Source organism: Erinaceus europaeus, chromosome 3 (assembly GCF_950295315.1).
Source record: "Erinaceus europaeus chromosome 3, mEriEur2.1, whole genome shotgun sequence".
In the NCBI taxonomy this organism is placed as follows: domain Eukaryota; kingdom Metazoa; phylum Chordata; class Mammalia; order Eulipotyphla; family Erinaceidae; genus Erinaceus; species Erinaceus europaeus.
The window spans coordinates 156,968,128-156,987,986 of NC_080164.1; the positions used below are offsets into that span (position 1 = coordinate 156,968,128).

General features: G+C 42.3%; 2 protein-coding genes across 5 annotated transcripts in view; both read right to left on the reverse strand.

Annotated features, from left to right (window-relative positions):
* C3H4orf19 (chromosome 3 C4orf19 homolog) overlaps positions 1-9,624 on the reverse strand; it is a 103,513-nt gene extending 93,889 nt beyond the window's left edge. The window contains exon 1 of one of the 4 annotated variants that reach the window (XM_060188229.1): positions 9,383-9,624. The gene's annotated coding sequence lies outside the window, so the exon portion shown is untranslated. Of the gene's footprint in view, positions 1-9,273; positions 9,296-9,382 lie in introns of those variants that run through there. The other 3 variants (XM_060188227.1, XM_007522806.3, XM_016187996.2) reach the window with 3 other exon arrangements.
* Positions 9,625-13,438: 3,814 nt separating this feature from the next.
* NWD2 (NACHT and WD repeat domain containing 2) overlaps positions 13,439-19,859 on the reverse strand; it is a 203,842-nt gene continuing 197,421 nt past the window's right edge. Inside the window, exon 7 of the mRNA XM_007522796.3 lies at positions 13,439-19,641. Within this exon, the coding sequence (XP_007522858.1) occupies positions 15,709-19,641 (3,933 nt within the window). The 3' untranslated portion in view covers positions 13,439-15,708. The remainder of the gene's footprint in view (positions 19,642-19,859) is intronic.

The window sequence follows — 19,859 nt, forward strand, 5'->3', positions numbered from 1 at the left end:
TTTATTTTTTCTATCCCATCAAAGGGGTGGGAAGGGAAGAAGGAGGAGGAAGAGCAAGAGGAGGAGAAGGAGGGGCAAAAGTAGTGCAGTTTAACTAAATTGCTTATTGTTGGGAGAAAAGACACCCCACCCCAGTTTCTTTTCAAAGGCTGCACATAACTAAAGAGCTGGTAAACATAAACACAAGTGAGTATAGGGATGTAATAGGCCATACATGCACATGAGGCTGCCATCTGTGTTTGAGAGGAGGATGCTGACGATGCTGCCTTGTGGGCATGTGTGTACATGTGTCTTGCCCGCTTACCTGTCATTCAAGGTCCTGCAGAGTGGTAGGGCAGCAAATTCTTCAATTTTTGCAGGCTTAGTTTTTTTTTTTTTTGTCTATATAATTAACTCTTGCAGGACAACTGCCTGTCACAGGCTGTAATTACAGGAATTTACTTTCTCTAAAGTTGCATGAGGTATATTTATTTTATTGCATAGAAGTCACACTCCTTTTGCTCCATGAAATCTTGGGCTCTAGGCAGAGTATTGATAAAGGCCTCTGCAGCTCTCACCACACCAGTGGGCTATGACTGATTCTCTCTTCTCTTATTCTCAGGCTCATGTCTACAGAGCCCCCGCTTCAGTTCCTATGCTTCAGCCCCAGGAAAACAGTTGCCTTCTGGTTTGCAAAGAGAGAACTTTACATCTTAGAGATCAGCCTACCTGGCCTGTTTTTTTTTTTTTTTCAATATTTTATGCTACAATTCTTTTTTTTAGTTTTTATTTATAAAATGGAAATACTGACAAGATCATAGGATAAGAGGGGTACAATAGGGCTATTTTTTGGAAAAAATATTTTATTTATTATCAGATAGAAATTGAGAGGGGATGGTGAGATGGAGAGGAGAGAGACAGAGAGACACCTGCAGCCCTGCTTCACCACTTGTGAAGCTTTCCCCCTGCAGGTGGTGACCAGGGGCTTGAACCTGGGTCCTTGAGCATGACAATGTGTGTCCTCAACCAGGTGCACCACCACCTGGCCCCAACTTGGGATATTTTTACAGCAGGGGGTTCAGTTCTCCACCAGGGGTCTTCTGAAATTGACTCTGCCTGCATTTTTGACATTTTTTAAAAAAATTATATCCACTCCTAGAATATTTGGCTTCCTTCACCAAAACCAAATCCCCAGTGAGAATCATAAAACCTGCCCTGTCAAGTTTAAAAGAGAATGCGGATAAATTGTACTTTATAAACTAAATCTTGACTGGCCAATTAAACTCTGCTTTGTGATTCTCTTTAGAAATGACTACAGCAGTAAATGCATTTTGTTACATGCTAGCTAACTAGCAAAGCAGAATTCAAACCCAGATCACCCTGACTTTCAAATGAAAGTTCTCCCAACTTCCACCCACTGTCCTCTGGAGACTGGGAAAGGGGACAACAGGGAAAAGAAAGTCTTTGAAGGTAGCCAAAGAGTAGAAGATTGGTTAGGGCCTTCAGAAAAGTGTTTCAGTTCTTGTTTTGCCTCTGACTTGTGCTATATTCCTAAACAAGGCCCTATCTCTGTCCAGGTCTTAATTAATTATTTATTTAATTAATTTGCCTCCAGGGTAATCACTGGGGCTTGGTGCCAGCACTACGAATCCACTGCTCCTGGTGGCCATTTTTTCCATTTTACTGGATAGGACAGAGAGGAGGAATTGAAAGAGGAGGGGGAGATAGGAAGAGAGAAAGAAACCTGCAGGCCTGCTTCACTACCTATGAAGCGTCCCTCCTGCAAGTGGAGAGAAGGGTTCAAACCAGGATCCTTGAGTGGGTTCTTGCACTTACTATATGTGATTAACCAGGTACACCAGCACTGCCTTCCAAGCCTTATTATTATTATTTTTTCATATTATATGTGATTAACCAGGTACACCATCACTGCCTTCCAAGCCTTATTATTATTATTTTTTCATATTATATGTGATTAACCAGGTACACCAGCACTGACTTCCAAGCCTTATTATTATTATTTTTTCATATTATATGTGATTAACCAGGTACACCATCACTGACTTCCAAGCCTTATTATTATTATTTTTATCTATAAAATGAAGTGTTGGGGTCCCAGGAAGCCCTCTCCCAGGTCATGATTCTGTTATCTAGAGACATTTTTAAAACCCCAGTTTGGCTGCCTAAGAACTAAGTGTAAGGGGCCAGTCAGTGGTGTACTTGGTTAATCACACACATACCAGTGCACAAGGACCAAGATTCAAAGCCCTGTTCCGCACCTGCAGGGGGAAAACTTCACAAGTAGTGAAGCAGGGCTGCAGGTGTCTCTCTGTTTCTTTCCCTCTCTATCTACCCTTCCTTTCTCAATTTCTCTCTATTTACTCTATTCAGTAATAATAATAATAATGATAAACTAAGTGTAAAAATGTATTTGGGAAAAATAAAAAATTTTCTATCAAAGACTCAAAGGAAAAAAGCTACAAATAACTGACATCACTTGAAATTTAAGTTGTGGTTTGTTGCCACTGGAATCAATAGATCTGACTAAATAAAATTAGGTGAAGGTGAAAATAAGTTTACAGGGAACATTTTCAAGCTTCTATAAAATAAGTAATTCCAGGTCACAAATGAAAACTTTCAAGCATCTTTCTGAGTTAGGCACAGTGCACATGAACACAAAACAAAAAACTTAAGTCTATTAGCCTGATAATTTTCCCCAAAGACCAAATATAAAACCTTCAGAATGCTCCAGTGGAGAGAGAGGGGACCTGGTTTTGAGTGGGCAGACCTCTGAGTGGCATCTCAAGGTCTTTCACTGTCAAACGAGCATGTTAATCTTATGGACAGAGACGTCACAAGGTGACGTCTAATAAGGGAAACTCTAATAAAATGAAGAACTGTTTCATGATAAAGAGTTTACTGCCAAGAAATGCCCCCACTAGCTAGAGGAGATTTACATGGACATATAGATGGGGTTTTAATTTCTGAGTGGCCTCTTAGGCAAAGTTGAAAAAACTATTACAGTTCAATGCCAAAAAAGCCTCACAATAAATAGAGGGGCTGAGATCAATCAGCAGGCAAGCACAGGACTTGCCAAATGTCTGAGGTTCCAGGTTTGATCTCCAGCCACATATAAGTTAGAACTGAGTGGTGCTTTGCTCTTTCTTTCTTAAAAATCAACAATCTAAATTAAAAAACAAAACAAAACAAACACTCCATCACTACCACAAAAACATATGTATTTTTTCATTAATAAGTTATGCAAAGGTAATATCTTAGTTTAGACTTTGGGAGTATGGTTCAGAACCTGTTTATCAAGAATAATGTTCTTTTTCAGAAATAGATTATTTGTTTATTTATTGGATAGAGACAGAAAAGAAAGGGGGAGATAGGGAGAGAGAGAGATACCTGTAGCACTGCTTCACCACTCATGATGTTACGCCCTGCAGGTGGGGATCAGGGGCTTGGACCTGAATCTGTGCATGGTAATGTGTACGCTCAGCATTGCTTCTTTCCTTTTTCCCATAGAATCCATTATTTTTAGTGATTTAATAATAATTTACCAGATTGTAAGATAAAAGGAATAGAATTCCATAAACTTCTCACCACCAGAGTTCTGCATTCCATCTTTCCCACTGGAAACTTCCCTATTCTTTATCCCTCTGGGAGTATGGATCAAAATTCATTTTTGGGCTGTGTGCAGTGAAATGCCTCACTGGTTGGACAATTCTTTGCAGTACCCCTCACCATCTGAGTCTGAACTCCTCCCCCCCCCTTTTTTAGATAGACAGGGAGAGACAGAGAGGTAGAATGAGAAAGAGAGAAGAAGAGACATCACAGCACTTGTCCAGCACTCACGAAGCCTCTCCACTGCAGGTACTCCATGTGGTGGCTGGGGGCTGGAACCTGGGTTCTCATACACACTCAGCTCTGTGTGCTCTATGGGGCGAGCCACCTTCTGACAGGAACCTGTGCTCTACTTATAACAGAGAGGGGGCAGCAAAATCTGGTAATGGGATCACTGCCATCTGGGCCCCTTCCATCCAGGCTGTCCTCAGCGATGCCTGGTTAATGCTTTCCTAGAAGTAGTTTCCTCAGGACCCCAACAGTCTCACACTACTTCCCTCTGCTGCACATACTTGCCCCTCAGCTAATCCAGCAGTTCCTTCTCTTGCCTGCATCCTCCAGCCTCTGGGCTTCTGTATTTGCTGTTCTCCTTGCCAGGAATACTCTTCCCCACTCCCTTTCAGAAAGGTACCTTTTAAGAATAATTTTTAATTTATTTGTTTTTGATAGAGACAGAAATTGAGAGGGAAGGAGAAAGGGTGGGAGGAGGTACAGCTTTACCACTTGTGAAGCATCCTGCTTTGTAGGTGGGGATCAGGGACTTGAACCTGGGTCCTTGTAGATGGTAATACGTTCACTCAGCCAGATGCATCACTGCCTGGCCTCCATGATTGTATTTATTTTCCCACATAAATTATAAAAGTGTACTCTTTTTAAAAATATTTTTTTTAATTTATTATTGGAGACAGAGAGAAATTGAGAGGAGGGAGAGAGAGAGCGACAGACCTGCAGCCCTGCTTCATCACTTGTGAAGCTTTCCCTCTGCAGGTGGGGACCAGGAGCTTGAACCTGGGTCCTTGAGTATTTTAATGTGAGCACTTAACCAGGTGTGCCACCACCTGGCCCCATAAAAATGTACTATTAAAGTTAACTTTGTTCAAGGAATAATCTAAGCTGAACAATATTGAATAATTTCATCTTTCCTGCAGTGCCAAGACATGAGACAGCTGTGTGGCCTGTCTAACTTAGTAACATGTCTGGGAATAAGTTTCTTTGACTGTAAAATGGGAATTCTGCCTTCACCTCTAGTGCTCGTGGGTGAATAAAGTGGACCTCAAACTGTGTAAAATGGACAATATGGCAGATTGCAAAGATGGCCACAATTTTCTCCCTTCTTCAGAATTCATGCTATTCTTTTAAGAGAATCTACAGCTCCTCCTATTAAAATAATAGGTGGAGTCTATTTATCCAGTCTATGACTCTGCACTGTCCACTTGATTTGCTTTTAAAATAGACCAAAGAAGCAGTTTGTGTCTATTTTGGTCTAGTTTCAAAGGGCTTTGCTTTGCTTCCATGCTCGCTCTTGTACATGCTGAGCCAACAAGTGAACAAGCCTAGGCCAGTCTTCCCAATGATACAAGGCAAGGAGCCCAGCCTCTCCCCAGGGGATTCAGCCAATGGTCAGAGACAGAGTCACCTGAGTGACCACAGATGCATAAGGGAGTCTGGAAATGATCTAGTCCAAATCACTAGTCTATAGAGTCATAAACTCAGAAAACTGTGGTTTTTGTGGTGGTTTGCTATGCAACAATAGGTAACTGCTACTGTGTATCTAAGTAATTCTTTCATCAGTAATGATTCAAGTACTATATTGGAGGGGTTGTTGCTTGTCTCTTTCTTGTTTTACCTTTCTTATGGCAGCCAGACTTAATTCTTAAATAGATTTTATTTATTTATTAATGAGAAACATAAGAGGAGAGAAAGCACTAGACACCACTCTGGTACATGTGCTGCTGGGGATTGAACTCAGAATTTCATGTTTAAGGGTCCAATGCTGTATTCACTGTGTTACCTCCCGGACCACCAGACTGAATTTTCTAAAATGAAGATCTGCTCTGCTAAAAACCCTCCAATAGCTTCCTGAAGACTGTATGATGCCTGTATGATGCCTGCATGCAAGTACTATGTTCCCAGCACCTTACTGAGTGTACCTGGTGTCTCTGGGTCTACACATATGATGTTGGCCAGAGTAGGTAAGGACTTCATTTAATTCTGCAAAGCTACCCGAGGACCATGTAGAGAGAGCTCACTATTCATGGCAAGATCTGAGACATGATATTCTTTTTTTTCCTTACTACATTGTTACATGCATACTACAAGCATGAATAATATATGAATAGTATAATATTCACTACATATAGGAGCATCATTTTGAAAATGCAGTATTTTGAATTTTTAAAAAGATTTATTTATGAAAGAAAGGAGAGACAGCGAGAAAACCAGAACATCTGACACATACAATGCCAGGGGTCAAACTCAAGGACCTCATGCTTGAAAGTCCAGTGCTCTATCCACTGCACCATCTCCCAGTCTGTGTATTTTGAATACTTTTTTATTTTCTTCAAGACATACACTTACACAATAGGTATGTTGCAAGTAAGCTACAGCATAATAGTATTTTGATGTTCAGTAAACCTTTTGAAAATTCAAACCTCTGCAGGACCATGCTATTCTCAGGTGAAAAATTGAATGAGTAGATAAAGATTTCCTTTTCCTTTTCTTTTATTTTTTTTTCTCTTTTCTTCCTTCCTTTCTTTCTTTCTTTCTTTGCCTCCAGGGTTATTGCTGGGGCTCAGTGCCTGCACCATGAATCCACTGCTCCTGGAGGCCATTTTTTTCCCCTTTTGTTGTCCTTGTTGTTGTAGCCTTGTTGTGCTTATTATTGTTATTGCTGATGTCATTCATTGTTGGATAGGACTGAGAGAAATGGAGAGAGGAGGGGAAGACAGAGAGGGGTAAAGAAAGACAGACACCTGCAGGCCTGCTTCACCACTTGTAAAGCGACTCCCTTGCAGGTGGGGAGCCGGGGGCTCGAACTGTGATCCTTATTATGGTCCTTGTGCTTTACGCCATGTGCGCTTAACCGGCTGCACTACCACCCGACTCCCTTCATTTTATTTCCTTAAAATGAAGAGAGACTACATATACTAGGTGATCCAATTAATTTGAAGGTGGGTAAAAATCACTTGTGTCTATCTATCCTTTCCAAAGATGAGCCTATGAAATTCTCTTTTCTGGACATCTAGAAAGCTTTGACTACAGCCAGCTAACCAATCTAATGACCCCAAATGGAAAACAAACAAAAGGCTGGCCAGAGTTAGGTATTATTTAATCAAGAGCTAAAAAAGAGCCCAGGAGTCGGAGCTCTCGAAAAATGTGAAATTTGGGATTTGATGTGAAGCAGTGGCGAAAACGAACTACCCAGAGGTTGGAAGTCAACTATTTGGAAACCAGAGTCTGTTCCAAGAAGCACAGTTAGTGGACGTGTGCAGCACTGAGTCAAAGTAACTAGTTCCAGGGGGAAGGAGGGCAGTGACTGTGCTGCCCACGGGTAAGGACTGGATTCTGGCCAGAGCTGGCCAGCCCATGTTTTCAGGTTCAGGTGGGCAATCAAGAAATATTCCACTCCTTTTTTTTAAAAAAAAATTATTTATTTGGTAAGAGAGGTAAAGATAGAGATACCAGAGTACTGCTTATTTCTGATTTATGGTGGTGCTGGGGATTGAACCTGGGACTTTTGTTGCCTCAGGCATAAAAGTCTTTTTGTATAACCATTATACAGTCTTCCCAGCCCTAGGACTTCACAATTATTATTATTATTTGTTTTAAGATATTGTGAGAACTCTGGTAGTTCTCTTTGGGAGGTGTGAGGATGGGGACTCAGAATTTGGTGGTAGGCATGGTGTGGAACTATATACATTGTCATCCACTTTTATGGGTAGCAGAACCTATTTAATTGTTACACAAGCATTGTTGTTGTTGTTATTTTAAATTCCAGACATACAACGAAACAAAAGACTATTAGTCCATAGCTATGACTGGTCACATTTATCTTTAGATGTCACTAGATAGCTAAATCTTTAGAACCACTGGGAACCAGGCTTTGTGGCCAGGTGCCAAGAGATAAGAACTTTATCACATATTTGCTGAATGAATGAGCAGGAGCAGGATGGACAGGGAATGAGCAAAGTGAAACCACATCCACCTTCCTTTATCACTTGAACACTGATCTCAAATCACTTCATTTCTCTGTGACCAGGCAGTTTCCTGCAGCTGACACTTCACACTTTAGAGAATAGCAACTATCCCAGATCTCGGGCTTTGCAGTTCAAATTATTGTTTTGATGGCTGCTTCATTCCTGTGGTTAAGGTGTTGTATAGGCACTGGTTTAGGCTTAGGAGGTGCTACCATCTGGTTCCTCCCTCTTTAAATAACACTAACTCGAGGATTAAAAGGAGATAGGGGTGGGGTGGGAATGTATGAGCAGAATCTAAGGTCTTTAAAAGCCAAAATCACTTTTCATTTCTTTCTCATTCTATTTTCAAATGTTTCACTTCTTTTCTACAAATTTTAGTCCATACTATAGTGTGGTTACAATCATTCTTGACACCCTTAGGCAATAAGAAATGCTCTTATTGTGACAGGATATTAAAAAACAAACAAACAACAAAAACAAAACAAAACAAAACTACTCTTCCATGACTTAACCCAACTCATAAACCACTCACTTCCGTTAACATCACTGGGAAAACATACCACAATGGGAAATAAAATGCGCTAAGTTACAAAAGGGAGTTATTTTATTTTGTTTTTAAAAATTAATTATAGTGCTGCAGGGATTTTAATTTTTCTGTCTTTCATTACTGGAAAATTTCTTCAGTGGTACTGTGTGAAAAAAATCTCACCTCACTGGGGCTGCCCAAGGTCAATGAGACCCAAAGAATCGACCTGGGAAATGCTTGCCTAATTCTTAAATATGCAGCAGTTTGTGACTATTTAACCCTCTGTACCTGGCACCTCTTCTCAATACGTGCAGTTCCCTAGCACCTTTTCAGACTCTACCCTCCCCGCAGCCACCCAGGGCGCCCGCAACCAAGAGGGGGCGAATCCGAGATGGAAAGGACATTTCAAAGAAACAGCGATGGTCACATTCCATTTCCATTTTTATACAAAAGCACCCAGTTGCTTAAAGTTGGCAAGAGGAGGACTTAGAAATGAGACAAACTATCTCTTAAGCATTTTCTGATCCAAGTCCTCAGGCTTCGTAGAAAGTTCATTAATTCAAGATTTAAAGAGAAAAATGTTCACACGCCAGTCACAGGCAAAGTTTTACAAACTGTCCTGGAGTTTAAATAGTTTGGAGGAAAACTTCACGAGTGGTGAAGGAGGGCCGCAGGTGTCTATCTCTCCCTTCCCTCTCAATTTCTGGCTGTCTTTATCCGATAAATAAAGATAATACAAAAAAAGTTAAAAAAAATAGTTTGGGGACATGTGCAAAAGTTCCTCTCTGTGTCCCTAAATGTTGCCTCTTTGCATGCCTTTGCAGAACTACACCATTTTCTAGAAGCAATCAAACCTAGAATTGCCTCACCCCATTTTTTTTCTTTCTTTCTTCTTCTTCCCTATTCTATTCTCAGGGCAAAAGGAAATAACCATTTAAAATTAACCTGTCGAAGAAAGTCGAGAAAAGCATGCTACCAAGTCGAGGTCCGCGGGACACAAGCCCTGGTTTTCCCCGCGGAGAGGTCCGACGCACGGGGCGGAGACGGTCCCTACCTGGATCCGGGCGGCCGCGGCGGGGTCCCAGCGCCCATGGCTTCGCCGGCCTCGGCCCGCAGCTCTGGGAATAGACTGCGGCTCAGCGCCGCCCGGAGCCCGCCGCGCTCGCAGCGGCCGCCCCGCGCGGTCATTGGACCAGCGTTTCACGTGGCCCGGGTAGGGCGCGCCTCCCCGGCACGCGTAACCCTTTACCTGCGCGCCCCGCGAGCCGGCTCCCGGGAGCCCCAGTATCTGGGAAGGCGACTTCCCCTAACCCCCGGGCTGGCCTGCCCAGGCGCCCGGGATTTGCAAACGCAGTTCTCACTCTGTGCGCACAACCAAGTTGCATGGCTCCCGCCTGCGGATACTGGGAAACTTTTAATGCCGCCCCCCACCCCGCCCCGCTCTCCTCCACTTTTTTTTTTTTTTTTAAAGTACCACAGGGGAGAGGGGAACTTCCCAGGACTTCAGTGGAGAGGTGAAAAAAACAAAAAAGAATAAATGTATATTCCCCTATCCCCGTCTCAGTAAACAAAGGTGTACCCCCGCACCCCCGCCAGCATGTGTGAATTTCTGCTTCCCCCCCAGTTCCTGCACGAGTGGCTCAGACTTAGTGTGTCCACTTCTGCCTGCCTTGCGGGGATAGACTGAAAAGCCGCGCAGAAGTGCCTGTACAAATTCCCAGGGAGTTTGCACGCAGTCGACTGCACCGCCAAGTTCACAGAGAAATCCTGCTTCCTTGCTTACACTACACCCTCACACCCCTTACCCCGCTATGTTTTCCTGGAGTGTAGGAACCTCTGCTGAGACACAGTGCCCAATCTACTGAGGTGCACTCCGGACCTTACTGCAATTCACGCACCTCAAATGGGTGGGGGATAATTGCTAGATTCCCCAATACTTTTCAAGAATACGAACTAATTTTTTCACCTGCGCATCGCAGATTGGTTTGACCGGAAGATGTATTAAGCAACTACGCCACCTAGCTACTTTCTTTTCTAGTTCCTGTTAAGTTCCTCCAGAGAGAGTGAGAATAAAACTGATAGGTGGGGAAGCAACTATAAACACTGTACAATTAACAAACTGACACTCCGCTCTTAGGTTTCACTGTGTCCAGTTTGGTAGTTCCAGCACACAGCATCTGACCCACTTTATGGAGAACACTCATTAAAAAAAAAAAAAAAAAAGCCTCCCGGTGGTGCAGTACCTGCATGCTTATAAAAAGAGATTTTGGCAGCGGAGTTATTTTTACTTTTAACCATTCTCTGATAAAGTCCTTGGTCGTAATAAAGAACCTTCTGGTTCAACGTCTAGTCAATATTTTATCACCAGTATTGCCCACCTGATATTGGTACACTTACCAGTTAGATTTTCCTGACCAAAAAACACGTCAGTATTTATTTTAAGCTTTATACGATGTCCATGTTAGCAGAGCTGCCAAGAGGAAGGGGAGGAAGCCATAGAAAAAGTGAAAAATCATTGGGTGTCATCCCAGGAATATGAATTCAGAGGGGCAGGGAGTGTGAAGAAATCTGTTTTTAACAAATGCCACACAATCCAGTTTGAAGACCACCTTTTCTGTGCTCAAACAGCTGGCTAAGTTATTCTCATCTACCAAGGCTGCGATTCTGAAAAACCAGAAGTGGTGGCATTATTGGTGACCTCATATTAGCAGTGTCACATAATTTGTCGTATTAGTGCTGTGAAACTGAACCCACTGGTGTGTCTGTAGCTAGTATGAGCTGTACTCCCTACTTTCATCTCTTAACCTATTCACCTCACATTTCTAACTCTGTCATCTACTCACTTGCAGTTGGGACTGACTTTTCTTTTTTCTTCATCACCATCTTCTACTGGTTAAATATTCCTTAGTATTCTTATTGCCACTGTTCTATGATCAATTCTTACAATTTCTCAGAATGGGGTACAGGAGGTGACACACCTGGTTAAGTGCTCACATTAAAGTGCTCAATGATCCAGGTTCAAGCCCTTGGTCCCCACCTGCAGGAGGAAAGTTTCACAAGTGGTGAAGCAGGGCTGCAGGTGTCTCTCTGCCTCTGTCTCTCCCCTCTCAAATCATCTCAGTCTCTATCCAATAATAAATAACATTTAAAAAATTTTCTCAGATCATTGCAATAGTCCCGGAATTTAAAGATCTCATCCCTAATCCATCTGATGCTATACTCCTGGAGTCATTCTAAAATATCATTCCAATTAGGCCATTTTCCTTATCAAACACTTTTTCATGATCCTTTGTTGACTACTGAATAAAGCCTAAAACCCTAACTTAGAATTTGAAGTCATATAGAATATGCTTCAAGTCTCCATTTCTGCACTGCACAGCTTCCTTCACTGAAAATGTCTTTCTGATACTTTGATAGCTAAGTCCTAATGTAGCCTCTGCTGTCTGATACTTCCTCTTTACTATCTTTTTTTTTTCTTTTAGTTTCAAGTTAATGGATCTTCTGTAGTGTAGTAACACCCGGATTTTGTATTTATTATCATTATTTTATTTGGGGGGTTATGGTTTAATGTATAGTCTTTGGCACACAGGCACAACTCGTCTCCCCGCTATGTGTCTAGGTGTCTGGGAGACATTTGCTCCCCGGCTTCTTTATTTCTGTCACAGTTTTCTTTCACCCTAGGGTGATGCATAATGGCTCAAGCATGGCAGGCATATTCTTGATCCTTTAAATAGAGGACATGTAAACAACACACTCCATGTATCTGAAAGGCTTTTATGAATGATCAGCTTCTTTACGTTTTTGTTGAGAACTAAAAGCAACAGGATTTAACCTAGAATATGAGGGGTTACCAGAATGCATAATGAATTACATAGTATCTATGGGAGTTAGATTTAAACAGAAGTCAGTGTCACTCAGATAAAGATAAAGGCAATAGAGTACCTGATAATTTTGTATTTCCCTTAAAACCTTATTTACTTTCTCTGAGAATTGTTGCTTCATGATATTAGATAAATGTTTTCACCTGATTTTTAGTTGCCACTTGAACTCTTCCTTGATACTATATATATATAATTTTAGTGTGTGTGGTGGGAAAATACATGTAAGAAGGTTCTGGGTCTGGACAGTAGTGCACCTGGTTAAGCACACACATTACCATGTGTGAGTCCTGGGTTCAAGCCCCCTGTTCCCTACCTGCAGGGGAAAGTTCCTCAAGCGGCAAAGCAGGTCTATAGGTGTCTATCTCTCTCTCTCTATCCCCCCCCATCAATTTCTATCTATCCTATCAAATAATAAAATAAAAAAGAATAAAAGAATAAGAGACCCCAGGCTTCTGGAGTCTCAGATGGAGGAGGAGGAGGAGGAGAAAAAAGTTTCTACATGTCCTGTTTTCTCACATGTAGAAAATGTATGATTGGGACAGTTTCTTGGTTAGTAACTTTCCCATCTGTTTCTAGACCCTTAGATTAGTTAGCATTGTGTTTGTATTTAGATATAGAACTTATTTCATTCTTATTATGAAAATGAAATTGTAGGAGGTAGAATCTATTTTACTTACCTTCATATTCATAGTAAAATGCATGACCAAATAAATATTTGCAAAGCTAATACACCAACTTGATAAAAAGAAAAGGATTTATGTGATCTAGAGAGAAATCAGAGTAATACAACAACTACTTGATCTACGTGAAAATCCCTGGAGTTTGTGAAGGCCTGGTGATCTCTGAGCCTAACCTGCTCTCTCATCTTCAAGTTAGAAAGTATTTTAGAAGTGATTATCAGTACCTGCGGGATACTCAGTGTTATGGTTGTTTGTGCTGTGACAAAGCAAACAACAACAACAAGGAAACATTGAGGGTGACTTGCAATCCCGTTAAGCTCTTCTCTCTAGTCCTATTTCTGGGCTTCTTCATCTATAATTCTGGAACACTGATTGTACCTAGTTCTTAACACTGTTGTAGAAATTACATGACTAAGTTGTGTAAAGCTCTGAAAATAGTGCCCAGTAGATAATAAGCATTCAGTAATAATGTTTATTCAGTAATAATTACTGTTCTTTATGATCTCTGCATTTATCATAGTTACGAATGAAAAACAAACGCCATACAAATCTAAGTAGTTTATCTTTATTCATACAAACAATACATACACAAGACTGTCCATTGCTTAAGACTGCAATAAAATTCTCTAGTGTAACAACTCTGTAACAAAATTTAACTCAATGTAACATTTATGAAAATATAAATCTCTGATTGGGTAATTCTTCCCAACAATACAAAGTTTACATAAAAACATTCAATAATGAGCTATCAGCTGCAAACAAGTTAGGAAAAAAATCATTCAAGTCACTTGTTAAATAAACTCTATTGGCTTTAACATTGAACATTCACACACTACATTTAGTCCATCTAGGCATTTAATGTTTAGAAATGTGTGGCATGGAGGTCTGACTGATCATGACAAGAGTAAGAATGTTACCTCCCAAAGAACTACAAAAGCACTGACTCACACAATAAACTTCAGGTGAACTGTGGTGGGTTGGGACAAGAGGAAGTTATAGGAGAAAAAGTCTTTCCTCATGAAGTGGGGTGTATATGTGTATATATTTGAGTCACATTTTTGAATGCTTAGACACACGTCAAACTGTTTTTTAAAATAAAATACAATTGAGAGTCCGTGCATTGAATCGTTTTGTCTCTCCCATTAGCATGGATAGTCAACAGGTTGTGTGTGTGTGTGTGTTTTGTTTGTTTGTTTGTTTAGATTGCTCCCTAACATCTCTTTGAGGGTTAGAGAATTCACAATTGTCTTTATTTTGCAGTTTACAAAAACAACACACTGGAAACATTAGAGATATGTCCAAAGATTTTGTGATGAGTTCATGGCAGAGGTGGACTGAAAGCAGGCCAGTTGCAGTAATTAACACTGTTCATTATTCTGTCTACTCAAGCCACTTTCAAATAAAACTAAACCTACAAACTACTGGTATAGGTTGCCTATCAAACCAACTAATACCAGCACCATTTGGAAAGCTGTCCAAAGATGTGCCATGTGCAGACTGTGGAATTTGGGATGTGATGTTTTCTTTTTAAATAGGTGAAATAGTTAAAAAAAAAAATTACTGCCATTTCACTGCTTTTGCTTTGAAACAGATGTGACTATAAAAAAAGGCTCCGAAGAGTCCTTGAGCAGGAAGTGTAACAGATAAAGAAGCATACATACAGTGTATAGTAGTAAGAAAGTGATTACAAATAGGGGCAATAAAGAACCTTTGAACACCCTCAAGATTTATGGAATATTTTTAGCACAAAGACAGGCATATTCAGTTTTTCCCAGAGTATTTGGTCATCTATCTGCATTTAGCACAGGAAACAGGAGAAATGAGAGTAAGGCAAATGCCATCAGTTTTCATAGGTGGCATGTCAAGGAAGCTTTCTTTCTGCTAAGATTTACTGCAGTGGTTTAGGAAATAATTTATGCTTCTATACATCTGACTGAGTAGCACAGACCTTTGTTAGTACAATGATAGCAATGAACAGGTGTTTTGCCCAAACTTGTAATGCCCTTTCTGTAATTCACCGTCACACCCAGCACACATAGGCATTTCAAGAAGACATGAAAAGATTGAGGTTTCTTATTAGTTTCTTTTGCAGCTCAGGAAATAGTTTGAAAATCATTTGTTTCGTTATACAGAAACCCTTGCATGCAGATGTCCCAGCTGTGTTTTAATGAAGATGGAATCTGTGTGTTCAGTAGCCCTATGATGGTGATAGTCCTTGCCCCAGTCCAATTCATGGCCTCACATTTTATGCCCTTCGGAAACCAGAAGGAAATCTGGGCATTTTTTTGTTAACATTATTTTGCACATTTAGACCTTCCATATGCAGACTGGGTTTACACAGTTGTCAGGGAGAGATTAAGGCTGTGTTTACTTATGGCCACATAATCATCTGAAGTGAAACAACTTTGTGTTCATTTCTGTAGAACTCATTCCAGTCCAAACGGTCTATAGCGGGCTCCTACCACTCTTATCTGGACCAATGGATTGGATTATACTGCTTATTCCCACACTGCTCATTTTAAAGTCATCTTCTGACTTTCCAGTGAAGTAACCATTTAAATATGAGTTCTAGAAATTCATACTCAAGAGTTCATTCCCAAGTAAACTTTGTGACCAAAAGACCACAATCAAAACCAGTTTCACATTGTCACACACATCACAAACATAATAATTTAACAACGGAACCCCAGCATCTTTCCTGTCTTTTAGGAAATGTATAGTTTGTCATTTGGATACAGAAGATGTGTGTGTGTGTGTGTGTGTGTGTGTGTGTGTGTGTGTGTGTGTGGTGTTTTTTCATTGAGTACGATACAAATTTCTCAGTTGTCAGGCGCATAGCTGTGGCTCCTGGACTCCAGGACAGAGCACATCCGGTCATAGCAAGAATTGTGTTTCTTGGAGGGTGTAGCTTCACTGGAATCAGCTGAGTCACTCACTGTGATGGGACTGTCTCTTGCAAAGACCTCAGTAGACTCTCTCCATAAGCAATCCACAGACACTTTAAAACAGTAACTACTACACTTTGGCCTGGATGCCTGTGTTGCGTTATTGAAAATCTGCCTGCTGTTTGAAGTGGCGATCTTAATTTTCAGTGCAGCATCTACACGATCTACCACTGTGTATATCCCTATGCTCCCATCGTCAAAACCCACAATGATGTTCAGGTGCCTCTGGGAGAGAGCAAGGAAAGTTGGTGTTTTGTAAAGGGAACAAGCACCGATATTTTTGCCATCAGCTAACCTCATTACGATTAAACTGGATATTGCACCATTTTCATCCTCTTCCTCTCCATTTTGGAAACAAATGTAGACCAGGTAGCGGCCATCTCGGGACAGTCTCTGTCGCCAGATGACCCCAGAGGCGTGAACCACCCGCAATTTCCCACTGTGTAAATCCAGAATGTTGATATTTTCGTCTCCCCTGGATATAATGCCTAACTTTCCATTGGGAGAAATTTCAAATTCCTCTAGGTTTTTCAAGAAGTTGTTTGGGAGTTGCACACGGCGACAGATGACTTCATCTGTCAGACTCCAGATGTTCACCATCTCAGCTGATGTGATAAACACGATTATGTCAGGACAGTCAGGGATCAACTTGAAATTCACAATGGTGGTACCATCTTCGCAGCAGAATTTCTTGGTGATGCTTCCTGTCCACAGACTGACTGCCAGCACTTTACTTTTGGTCATTCCCACCACAAAGGTATTTGCAGAGGTGATGAAGGCGTTCTGCAGCGTGGTCAGAATATTGCACACCCTGTGCCCGGTGGCCAGTCTCCAGACCCTGGAGGCATTTTCCTCACAGAGAGAGACCACAAACTGGTCATTGTGTGTGATCAGTAGCTGGGAGATCCTCTGCCCATTAATTCGAAAGAGGTTTTCACCACTGCTGGTGTGCCAGACGTACTGGCTGCTCTTGTCATCAGATGTCACCATCAGGTCCCCCGAGGACGTCAATACGCAGTGTTCAACTATCCCCTCATGCTTAAACACTGCTTCAATGAAGCCATTGCTGAAGTTCCACTTGTGAACACAATCTGAACCATCAAGGGAGTAGATGATTTCCCCTCTGGCAGGTAACACCAGACTTTGGATGGGTTTTCCAGTCTTATCTATATTGGACATAGCTGTGATTATATCTATGTCCCAAATGGAAAGAACACCGCTGGTCGATAAAGAGAGCAGCATATTGTGGTGACTAGATTTCACCAACTTAACTATGGTACCTGAGATTTCTTGTAAACTTGCCATACACTGGCCCGTGTCCCGTCTCCAAAAAAACACAGCTGAGGTATTTTCCATGGTTGCAATGATACAGTCTCCATTTTTGGATAGCACAGCAGATATAAAGCGTTCGTTGTGCTTGGCTCTGAATTTCTCAGCCACCTTCCACATGCTGGTATCTAAGAGCTCAATGCTGAGGGCTTTACAGATCAGAATTGCACTTTGGTCCTCTGACATTTCAATGCTGACGACCTCGCTGTCTTCTCTTTGGCAGTCAAAGTCATCTGTCAGCTGTGGGTTGGAAATGTCCTCGGTATTCCAAATGGAGAGACTGCCCTCACTGTCTACCATGACCATTTCTTGGGCTGTGTCTAAGATGAGAAGAAACTTCACGAATCCACCTGAAAATTCACATGTCACTGTGCATAACTTTTCTCCACTCCCTAAGCGAAATATGGTGGTAGTGTTCAGGTACTGCCCACAGAAGGCATATGCACCGTCCAGAGAGCACTGGACACAGGTTACTTCATACCAGCAGTGGAACTGGTAAAGGGGCCACCCGTACAGCAGATCGATGACAGTGACATCTCTGCTGGCTTCAAGCCAGGCCAGGGCGTGGTTGACAGACAGCGTGAATCCATTGATGTAGGTGGAGCCACTTCCATGTTTGGTCCCTTTGATTTCCACTTCAGACAGAAGACAAGAATTTACATTGTCATAAATCAACAAAGTGTTGTTGGTCGTAGCCACGACCAGATACTTTTCGTCACTAGTGAGTTTCATGCCCAGGATGACAGACTGGGCTGTCGTGATTTGCCTGAGTAGTTGACGAGTTTCCACATCCCATGTGCTGATGGAACCATTTTCTAAAGCTGTGAGGACAGTACTGGGGTTACAGGTGGGCAGAATCTCAGTGACGTGCAGATGGCTAGATGACAAGGGAAGTCGCTCAGGGCTGTATGTCACATCCATGGATGAATGCAGTGGCACAATGGAGCAATACTTGGGCCCATCTTTGTCACATTCTAAAAGCAGATGTCTAAGCTTGGGCAGGGAACTTATGACGGGCAACAGTCTTTGCTGAAGCTCTGCTGAAAGGGAGCCAGGGAATTCAATGACCTTGCTTTTGATGCTGCGGAGGGTGCTCCCCAGGAATTTGAGCTCCTTCTCTTGCGAATAGCTGTAAGCCAACTCGATGTCTGACAGCACTTTGTCAAACTGGCCGATTTTGATCATGGTGTACAGCCAGCTGAAGTTCATGATGATGCCATAAAGCAGGTCATCGGTCTTCCCACACCTTGTCAGATGGTACAAGAGCTCAGACATTTTCCGATGATTGACGAAAAAGATGTCAGGTTCCAGGGGATTACACTGGAAAACCCAGGGCTGGTCCGGAGCCTGCCTGTCAAAGGAAGCCTGCTCCATGAAGTGCTTTTCTTCCTCCAGAAGGCTTCTGTTCTCCAAGTCGAGGCAGCCATTCAAATAGGGGTCCTCAAGGCAGAAAGCTTTCCTCCTGCCCCCCGACCAGACACCCAGAAAATAATCCGCCAGGATGGTGTGCATTTCACGCAAACCTTTGTCATCCTGCAGATACAACTTCTGGGCTATGAGTTGCAGGTGTCTGTTGGCCCAGACCAGGAGGGTGACATTCTTCACGTGCCTTTCAATTAAGTATCCACTGAGACCCTCTTTGAGCCTCGCGATGTACAAGTACGGTACCCTCAGTGGATTGTCGGGCCTGGTGTTCTCATTGAGCTCATTCATAACCGTGTTGTCGAGGGCCAGCACATCTTCCAGTTCCATCTCACTTAATCCCATTTTGGCCATGGTGATGTAGCCAAGAGCCCTGGAGACCAGTTTCTGACCGCACTTCTTCTCCAGGGACCAGAAGAGCTGCTCAATACTCTCGTGAACAGTGACACAGAGGGAGGATTCATTGACGTCTTTGTGAGATCGCCAGTGTCTCACCTCCCTGAAGGTCAGGTTCACAAACATCGGCAGCGTGCACTTGGATAACGCATTGTTCACATAGATCTGCTGGCCTGAAGTGACCTTCCTTTTCACCCGCAACAGCTGGTGTTTGAGGACCTGGCTGCACATCTTCCTGTCTCGGGGAATCAGCTCGATGTAGTTGTCTTCTTCGTGGATAAGGCACCTTAGTTTCTGCAGGATTCCATGTTTGTTGGGCAGTGTAGAAAGGACGATCCGAACGAAGCGAGGAAGGTGAGCAGGGAGCCACCAAAGCTTTCTGGCCTCATCCCCTTCTGATAGCTGCTCCAGGGCATCGAATATTATTACTAGAGGCCTCTGCAGTGAAGACTCATTCAAAAGGTTTATGAACAAGTCTCGGAGGTCATGGATCTTCTTAGGGTAGCTCTGAACTGGACACCGATAGTTTACTGCCAGTTGTTCACAAACACTTAGGAGGAGAGTCCTAAGGTCTGTACTCATATCTGTAGTTCCTAGGAATCTTACAACTACTACTGGGTCAGATTCTGGGCCTGTATCTTCATGTAGCCAGCCATAAGCCTAAAACAGAAAAGTGGAGTTTGTAATAACAACAACAACAATAATAATAAATCATGGATGCCAGGCGGTAGCACGCTGGCTTAAGTGCACATAATTCGAAGCACAAGGATCTGCACAAGGATCCCAGTGTGAGCCCCCGGCTCCCCACCTGCAGGGGGATTGCTTGGCAAGCTGTGAAGCAGGTCTGCAGGTGTCTTTTTCTCTCCCCCTCCTCTCTG